Raw genomic sequence first — 10205 nt, forward strand, 5'->3', positions numbered from 1 at the left:
CCCTCCACTTTCCCCAACAGTCTTGTTTTTTCTGTCACTCATGTTATCACAGGTGACTTCTCTGAATACCGCACTGCGGCACTGCATGAGTCTCAGTCTTTGCAGCCTACCATATCTATTTTTTTAGCCACCCAGCTCCTAAACACTTAATGTGAAGTATGAAAAACACACAGTTTAGGTTTTTGTAACTGCAGCCCTGTATTAGTTCAGCCTAAAAATGAAAGGGTTTCCCAGGTAACTCAGTGGTAAAGAATCCACTTGGCAGTGCAGGAGACTCAGGAGACATGGGTTCGATCCCTGGGTCCAGAAGATCCCCAGGTCGAGAAGATCCCCTGGAGGAGGGCATGGCAACCCACTCCAGTATTCTAGCCTGGAGAATCCCATGGACAGAGGAGCCCAGTGGGCTACAGTCTATAGGGTTGCAAAGAGTCAGACAGAACTGAAGCAACTTAGCACAAAACAACTGCAGCCCCAATAGCAGGATGACTGTTTCTTTATTAACAAGGGTAACATCAGCTGTCCTAACAAAAACCAAAGTTTCAGTGTCTAAAGACGATAATGTGATTATTTCTTGCACACACAATAACCCAATGGTCTGGTCCTCATAAGCAGGGAGTTTTCCTTCTTGTGGTTCCATTATGCCCAACGGTCACATGGTCCTCTGCTTCCAGAAGAGTAGGAGGAAGGAGGACCACTGGGGGCGTCATCATAAACCAGTCATGGAACTGGGACACACGTCTTTCACAACATCCAAGCAATTTCACTGGAACTGGGAAATGCAATTCCTAGTTTGATAGACATTTCCTGGTGACTACTCCACAAATTTGCAGTGAACGTTGATAAATTGATAATAATCCTTATGGAAGTATAGTGCTTTACTATCTAATTTAAATAATGACATGAAATAGGCCTAAAGGGCTTATGGTCACTGTATCATAAAGGGAGAAATGACTTCACATGAATTAACTTGCTCAAGGTTATACAGCTAGACTTCTGGTTTCAGGTCCAATGTGTGAAAAGCCTGGAAGTTGTCATTCCTGTTGTTAACAAAAACACTGAAAAACCTGAAAACCAACACCTTATACTCATCAGAGAATTGAGAAATGGGTGAACACACAATCTCAGCAGAGGTCAGCTTACCTGTAGCAGAGCCACCAGAGCCATGAGCCAGGGAAAGTGAAGTCTCTCAGTTGTGTCTGACTCTGTGACCCTATGGACTGTAGCCCGCCAGGCTCCTCTATCCATGGGATTTTCCAGGCAAGAATACTGGAGTGGGTTGCCATTTTCTTCAGGGGATCTTCCTGATCCAGGGATTGAACTCAGGTCTCCCACATTGTGGGCAGACTCTTTTACCCTCTGAGCCACAAGGGAATTCCTTAAGTTATAGAGAATGTTCTGGGCATATTTCAAAAATGCCATACATGAACCAGTAGGATCACTTATGGAGAAGGCAATGGCACCCCACTCTAGTACTCTTTTGCCTGGAAAATCCCATGGACGGAGGAGCCTGGTGGGCTGCCGTCCATGGGGTCGCTGAGAGTCAGACACGACTGAGCAACTTCACTTTCACTTTTCACTTTCATGCATTGGAGGAGGAAATGGCAACCCACTCCAGTACTCTTGCCTGGAGAATCCCAGGGATGGCGGGACCTGCTGGGCTGCCATCTCAGGGGTCTCACAGGGTCAGACACGACTGAAGCGACTTAGCAGCAGCAGCAGCAGGATCACTTATACAGTAATTTTGACAAGTTGCTGGACGTTGACTGTGAACTACCAGACATCATTACTATGAAGAGTCAAGAAAAATCTGGCTCTCGAGGTAGATGCAAAAGGTAACCATTTTGAAATATGCCCAGAATATCCTCCATAACATGGGCTACTTTCTACAGAGAAAGATTTTACCAGAGCCATGGGAGACAGGCATTTACCCCCTCAAGCCTTTCTGTCTCACCTCAAGGGTGAAAAAACAGGTCACAGCCCAGAGACATAGGCCGACTGAGAGATTGAATCACACGATTATAGAATGCTGCCCCTCCCCCACACACCTAGCCACCACATCACCAGAAATCAAGTGTAATAGCAGTGAGTGAGAGCTGAAAGAGTTGCAAAGCACAGACTCTGCATAAGGAGGAGTCACTAGGGAAGCCCAAAGACAACAGTGGGCAGCAACAAGGACACGGGAGGAAGCTGGAGCGTCTCCAGCTAATTAACTAAAAGCAGTTATCCTCCAGTTAAAAAAGGGGGAAACGTGGTCAAAATACACTAATTAAAAGACAGGCACCTGTGGCTGCTGCTGCTGCTGCTGCTGAGTCGCTTCAGTTGTGTCCGACACTGTGCGACCCCATAGACGGAAGCCCACCAGGCTCCCCCGTCCCTGGGATTCTCCAGGCAAGAACACTGGAGTGGGTTGCCATTGCCTTCTCCAATGCGTGAAAGTGAAAAGTGAAAGTGAAATCGCTCAGTCGTGTCTGACTCTCTGCAACCCCATGGACTGTGGCCCACCAGGCTCCTCCGTCCATGGGATTCTCCAGGCAAGAACACTGGAGTGGGGTGCCATTGCCTTCTCCAACCTGTGGCTGCAACAAACCTTAAACATAGCCCAGCCCCTCGACAGTTAACATCATAACACAAAAGGCCTTTACCTCAGCTCCTATTACCTGGTATGTCTGGTTTTTAACAAAAAAAACTTTAAGACATGCTAAAAGATATGAAAAAACAATTTGAAGTGTATCAGAACCAGACTCAGGTATGACACAAATGTTGGAATTATCAGGCAGAGAATTTAATATAACTGTTTAATATGTAGAGAGCTCTTAAGGAAAAAGTAGACATCATGTAAGAACAGATGAGCAGTAAGAGCAGAGAGATGGAAACTAAGAAAAAAGGAAATGCTGGAAATCCAGTGTAACAGAGATCCAAGAAGGAGGGGGCATACGTGTACCCATAGCTGATTCACATTGCTGTATGGCAGAAAGCAACAATGCTGTAAAGCAGTTATCCTGCAATTAAAATTTTTAAAAAAGAAATGTGAATGGTCAGAATACACTAATTAAAAGACAGAATGGATTAAAAAAAAAAACAGGCCCAGGTACATGTTGTGTGCCGTAAACCCACTCTAAGTACAAACATACAACTGGTGAGGATCTAGCGAACCCTCATCCTTCACCTTGAATCCACGTGTCCTGTTCCCACAGCACAAGCCATCAGTGAATTACTTACAGAGCCAAGTTCAGTTGCTAGGAAAAACAGCCTCCACACATCTCCAACATTTATGTCAAAAGGGATAAACGAGGCCCCCTTCTCCTGCAAGTCCTTGAGGGCTTGCTATGATGGCCAACAGAATATTGGACTAAATAAACCTAACTTCTCCCCATACAAAGAAGTATGGCTCAGGTCAGTGATCTGAGGAAAGAATGTTGTAATGGATCTGTATCCTCATATGTCCTACTCTCCTCCACCTCCTACTACTCACGCCCCTCCTCCCCCAACCCCCCTGCCGACCCCATCCCCAAGATCGTGTGACCCTCATGAGCAGGAAGAGTTTGCATTTATCACCATAGATCCTGAGCCTGAACAAATACTCAGTGAACATTGCCTCGACCTGGCTGGGCCATTCTGAGCGTGGTGTTTTTCTACAGGGACGCCCGCTGACCCCTGTGGCTCCCCATCTGCTGTACACTCCACACCACTGTAGCAGCATGGAACCTTCCTCATCCCTAGCTCCCAGCATTCAGTGGGCTGCCAGTCATGAACTAAGCTGCTGCTTCTCTCCTTTTCACCTTTTCTCCTTGCCGCCCTTCACATCCCATGACTTGAGGATGGTGAGAATATCCTCACCAGTTTACATTGGGACATCAAAGGTGCCTTGGATCATCAGTTTCTCTGCCAGCTTTGTTCACCATCTTCCTCCAGGGGCGGGGGGTGCTGTCTTCTAGCACCCGCTAAACCCAGGTTCCCTTTGTGTAGACAGGAAAGCTCACTAAGGTAGGCTTAGAAGCTACAGTAAGGATGGTTACAAAACACTACTCCTCTGAAATTAGGTCCAGGACGTACGTGGTCAGATTTTTCTCTGCAGAAGAGCAGGTAAAAGATAGGAAATCAAAAAAGTCTACAGAGAGATTGCCAAAAGTCTCTGAGCCATGGACATGGAAATTTTGTCTATTAATTTACTAAGTCATAAGCTCTAAAACAGAAAGCTTCCCTCCCAGAAGATAATTCTTAGTAAAAGACTGGGACCTCTTGTTTTGGTCTTTGTATGAGTGTGTGTATGTGTTAGTCGCTCAGTTGTGTCTGACTCTTTGTGACCCTTAGGACATTAACCCGCCAGGCTCCTCTGTCCATGGGATTTCCCAGGCGAGAATACTGGAGTGGGTTTCCACTTCCTCCTCCAAGGGGATCTTCCCGACCCAGGGATCGAACCTGCGTCTCCTGCATTGGAGGCAGATTCTTTACTCGATGAGCCACGGGGGAAGCTCCGGTCTTTGTACAATGTCACCCAATTTTCCTTTTCTTGAAACTTGCCTCAGTGATGGTGGCAGCAACTCGAGCTCACTCTCTAGCTCCGAGGGGAATGGGGACCTGCTGTGAGCCCAGGGCAGCTGTTCTCTTCGCCAGGGGCTGTCCTCACCAGCCACCATGTGCCACGGAGGACTCAGCCCACCTGGCCCTTAAACTCTCCTCAGGGCTTTGGCGGGAGTTGCAGAAAAAGAAATCCTCCCTATTCCCTTCCTGCATGGACAAAACCCAAGGGTATAACGTTTTCATGATGAGGTTTTCTATTCCACAACTGCTTGAACTTGCAGGTCAATTAATTATTCTACAGAAAGTTTTTCCTGCTTAATATTCAGCAAACAGTAAAATCAAGATATGTGGGAAAAACTTTGGGTGCGACAGACGTGTGTGTGCATGTGTGTCTGTACACACATATTGTTAACAATTTAACAGTAAAATTTAAAGGTCTAATTGGTTTTATTAAATGATTCATGAGCTGGGCAGCATTCCTTCTAGCAAGCAGAGAGGAGCTTTGAGAAGCTGTATAAAATGGAAGGCTATTATAAGCAGATGGAAGGAAAGAGTAGATTGTTTTGGGCTTAGGTAAGCTACCTGTGGGAGACAGAAGTTACCTCACTGGGACTGACCAGAAATTCCCATTGTTGTTGTTGCTAAATTGTGTCCGACTCTCTGCAACCCCATGGCCTGCAGCATGCCAGGCCCCTCTGTCCTCTTCTATCTCCTGGAGTTTGCTCACATTCATGTCCACTGAGTCAGTGATGTTATCTAACTATCTTGTCCTCTGTTGTCCCCTTCTCCTCCTGCCTTCAATCTTTCCCAGCATCAAGGTCTTTTCCACTGAGTCGACTCTTTGCATCACGTGGCCAAAGTATTGGCGCTTCAGCTTCAGCATTAGTCCTTCCAATGAATATTCAGGGTTAATTTTCCTTAGGGTTGACTGGTTGGATCTCCTTACAGTCCAAGGGACTCTCAGGAGTCTTTTCCAGCACCACAACTGATGAAGGTATCGATTCTTTGGCGCTCAGCCTTCTTTATGGTCTGACTCTCACATACGTATATGACTACTGGAAAAACTTCCCCTGTTATCATGTACATACTTCCCTGACAAGCTTCAACCCATATCACCTGAGATAATTGTCCTGTGCAGGGAAGCCAAAGCATCTTGTTTCTACCTTCCCTATATAGATGGAAAATGTCATTAAAAATGTAGGTGGGAACCCATGTGTGAACATAGTCACTGGGGAGACCTTGGTGGGTACAATCTTTCACAGCCAAGCATGAAGAGCAGGAAGGTAGATAGTGAGGGAACCTAAGAAATGAGCTGTGAGTACAAATAATGCAGAATGGGTAGGATGGTTTTATGTCTTAAGTTTCTTTTTAGCCTACTTGCTTGTCTTTTCACCAGATGTTTCTGGACAGTGGAAACCATAGTTAGATGATATATGAAATTGTTATACATTTGAGGACAACTTTGTGAAGATTTATTGGGTCTTAGTGGAAAGGACTTGTTGAGAGAAATTTCCATTATAATACTGCACATGCTCAGGATCAGGGAGTTCCAAGGGGGAAAAAGGCCACAGAGCTTTTATCCGATCAATAGCTCATTACCTGTCGGCCAGTAACTCCATTAACACTAATGATGGCTTGTTTCCGCTTCCAGCAACAAGTTTCAGCAAGAAGTTTCAAGAAATGACGGTGGTCATTTTCTGCAGAAAGGCACACCATCGCCTGTTCACTGTGCATCTGTGTCGCAGACAGCTGGAACGTTTCCCATAGTTTATTTTTATCTCCATGAATCCTGTAGTATCTGTGCCTGATGTTTAAAAATTGTCTGCCCATGGCCATTATACAGGATCAGGGAACACTGATGTCTCCTACATTTTCACTTCACCATCCTAAAGGAATTCCTCATCCATCATTTAGCTCCAGCTCATTTGAGCTGGAATCAAGATTGCAGGGAGAAATACCAATAACCTCAGACAGGTAGATGACACCACCCTTATGATAGAAAGCGAAGAGGAACTAAAGAACCTCTTGATGAAGGTGAAAGAGGAGAGTGAAAAAGCTGGCTTAAAACTTAACGTTGAAAAAACTAAGATCATGGTATCCGGTCCTGTCACTTCATGGAAAATAGATGGGGAAACAGTGACAGCCTTTATTTTCTTGGGCACCAAAATCACTGCAGATGGTGACTGCAGCCATGAAATTAAAAGATGCTTGCTCCTTGGAAGAAAAGCTATATTAAACCTAGACAGCATATTAAAAAGCAGAGACATTACTTTGCCAACGAAGGTCAGTATAGTCAAAGCTATGGCTTTTCTAGTAGTCATGTATGCATATGAGAGTTGGACCATAAAGAAGGCTGAGCACCGAAGAAATGATGCTTTTGAACTGTGGTGTTGGAGAAGACGCCTGAGAATCTCTTGGACTGCAAGGAGATCCAACCAGTCAATCCTAAAGGAAATCAACCCTGAATATTCATTGGAAGGACTGAAGCTGAAGCTCCAATACTTTGGCCACCTGACGTAAAGAGCTGACTCATTAGAAAAGACACTGATGCTGGGAAAGATTGATGGCAGGAGAAGGGAATGACAGAGGGCGAGCTGTTTGGATGGCATCACGGACTCAATGGACATGAATTTGAGCAAGCTCCCAGAGTTGGTGAAGGACAGGTAAGCCTGGAGTGATGCAGTCCATGGGGTTGCAAAGAGTCAGACTGAACAACACTCACTTGAACATCACCATGTTTTCTCAATGTAATGGTAGTGTGAATATAATTGTGAAAATAAGGAACAAGCATCCTCAGTGCCCAGGCTTCCTAGGTAGCTCAGTGGTAAAAAATCCGCCTGCCAGTGCAGGAGCTGTAGGTTCGATCCCTGGGTCAGGAAGATCCCCTGGAGAAGAAAATGGCAATCCACTTCAGTATTCTTGCCTGGGAAATCCCATGGACAGAGGAGCATCGCCGGCTGCAGTCAATGGGGTTGCAAAGAGTCAGATATGACTGAGCAACTAAACAACATACTCAGTGTCCATCAGGGGCTGGGACCAGTCTATCAGTTAGTATCAGGTACCTATATTCCCCTTCACTCCTCCAATTTGGTTGCTGCTCATTTGGTCTCCTTTTCACTCCAGAGGAGGTAAATGTCCGAAGGTGGATCCCTTTCCCCCACTCTCTGAGGGGTACAGCTGGGTCTTGAGCAGTGTGGCTCCTATCGCTTGCAGCTCTTGTTAAAGTGCCTATTCTGAGTGGGGCCCCAGATCTCTCCTTTCTAATCAACTCCAGGTGATGTCAGTGCCGCTGGCTGGCAGAGCATCTTTAGAGCAGCAATGTCTGGGAGCTGTGCCTCCTGCCCCACAGCAGAGTCTACTCCCAATTATCCAGGTGACTGAGTGGAGGCCAATTTACAGATAACCAAACATCATGGTGAAAACCCGAGTCAGCCCTTGATCATCTAGGGACAAAAGAACTGTGACCAGTGCAACAGGAACCTGCAACAGGGCCCCGCCCCCCCCCGCCCCCCCCCCATTTCCCCAGCAGGTGGGCTTAATTAGGTTGATAATTAGGCAGTAGTTCATTAGAATGAGGGTGGGGGTAAGACCTAAAGCCCAGCAGCCCAGGCTGTTCTGGGAGGAGCTGGGACTAGCCCTGAGCACTCACCAGCAGAGATCCTTTGGAGCCTCAATTATGTATTGATCATTATTAATAGATAATCCACAACATGTGGTCCTCAAACAATGCAGAGGTGATGGAACTCAATAGAATGGTCTTGAAGGTGGGCTTCTGAGGAACCCATCATGACCCATCTGGGCCTAGGGTGCTCAACTAGTGCTCCACTCAGACTGTGTGGAGGGTCAAGCCCATTGACCTCGGCTATGTTCATGCTGTGTAACCTGAGTGACCTCTCCTAATTGGGAGCATCCACTGTGATGCCTTAAGCTCCTCTCAAACAGAATGTGATCTTGTGTGCGGGCTAAGTTGCCTCAGTCGTGTCCGACTCTTTGTGACCCCATGGACTGCAGCCCGCTAGGCTACTGCTGTCCTTGGATTTCCTGGGCAATAATACTGGAGTGGGTAACCATTCCCTTCTCCATCTTTTCCTATAGACGCAATAGAAAGAAAGAAAAGAAGGGGAAAACAAATTTTCTCCTTGTGATAAGAACTCTTGGATTTGCTCTCTTAACAACTTTCCTGTGCATGGTACGGCCGCGTTAGCCATAGTCACCATGTTACACCTTACACCCTTGGTACTTATCTGTTCTCTTTTTAAGCACAGCCGCAGGTGGTGGTCTTGACCAGGCCTTGGAGCCAGGCTGGCACTCAGCACGCGGAGCTGAGCGCCGGGCAGGCTGAGGGCACCTGTTCCAAGAGCGCAGGTGGCTGCGGGCCCTAGAAGACGCGGAAGGCATGCAGAGAACGCGCGGGCGGGGGGCGCGTGCAGAGGAGCGCGCACGTAGACGCGCGCGGGGTCGCCCGGGGCGAGGAGAGGAGGGTCTGCGGGAGCCGCCGGCGGTGGGGGTGGGGTGGTGGGCGGTCCTGCACAGGGCGGGGCTGTCTCAGCCGCCCGAAGCCCGCGGTTCCGGCCGCGCCCTGCGCCCGCCGCGGGGGGTGGAAGCGCGGCCTGAGCACCGAGCCGGTCCCGCCACCCTGTTGCGGAGGCGACTGCGGGGAGCCGGCGCCACAACGCGTGGACAAGGGCGACGAGGCCTTCCGCGCGGGCGAGTACGACACGGCGTCCGAGCTCTACCGCTCGGCGCTGGCCGGCCTGGCGCAGCCCGACCGCGGCCTGTGCCTGCGGCTGGGGGTCGCGCTGGCCCGCGCTGGCCGCCTCCTCGAGTGCCTGGGAGCGCTCCGCGGCGCCGCGCTGCTGGGGCGCTGCGGCTGGACGAGCTAGGGGAACTGACGGTCAGCCTGGCGCGCGCCCTGGGCCCGCGCGAACGGCGGGAAAGCCCGGGCCGCGCCCCCGGGGAGGCGCCCCGGGACCTGCTGGGCTGCCCGCGCTGCCGGCGGCTGCTGCACAAGCCAGTGACGCTGCCGTGCGGGCTCACCGTGTGCGGGCGCTGCCCCGAGCCGGGCCGGCGCGCCAGGTCAACGTGGCGCTGAGCGGCCTGCTGGAGAAGTCCTTCCCGGGCGAGTGCTGGGCGCGCAGGCTGGCGGACCAGGCCCGGAACCTGCAGCGCCAGCGGCAGCCCGAGGCCGCGCTAGCCAGGTGTCACCAAGCCCTGGACCTGGGTAAGTGGGCGCGGGCGCAGGGCCGCCTGCCCGCGCACCTGTTGAGCCGCAGGCCCGGGACGGGAGAACTTTCTGGAAGTGGTGAGGCGAAGAGCAGAAGCCAGGTCCACCCGCGGGCGGTCTTTTCCAGGACCTGCGCGGCATTGCTGAACCGTCTTGTGAGGCCAAGACTGCTTTTTCACCCTATCTTGGGAGTGTAGTGAAGGGTTTTCGGTGGTCATGTAGGAAAATGCAGATGGCTCACGCTCTGGGGCAGGGCGCAGAAGAGAACCTTGCAGTGGGGCCGGGTTTGCTTTGGGGATTCAGCTGGTGAACCCAGGAAGGATGCTCTTACATTCTGCAGTCAGGCTCTGACCTCTCTCCTCTCTCAAAGGCCGTTAGGTGCTGTTACGGTGTAATTAGCTTTTTTAGACGGTTATATATCCTCTGGAGGAGGAAATGGCAGCCCACTCCAGTATTTTTG

At 49.6% G+C, this 10205-nt stretch overlaps 1 protein-coding gene across 1 annotated transcript; it reads left to right on the forward strand.

Annotated features, from left to right (window-relative positions):
• Positions 1-4008: 4008 nt before the first annotated feature.
• Positions 4009-9942, forward strand: LOC138990025 (LON peptidase N-terminal domain and RING finger protein 2-like). Its single transcript, XM_070380205.1, is given in 4 exon segments — positions 4009-4083; positions 8904-9372; positions 9375-9584; positions 9587-9942. Coding segments are annotated over 4 exon segments (1110 nt in total).
• The last annotated feature ends 263 nt before the right edge of the window (positions 9943-10205 follow it).

Source organism: Bos mutus, chromosome 11, assembly GCF_027580195.1.
Source record: "Bos mutus isolate GX-2022 chromosome 11, NWIPB_WYAK_1.1, whole genome shotgun sequence".
In the NCBI taxonomy this organism is placed as follows: domain Eukaryota; kingdom Metazoa; phylum Chordata; class Mammalia; order Artiodactyla; family Bovidae; genus Bos; species Bos mutus.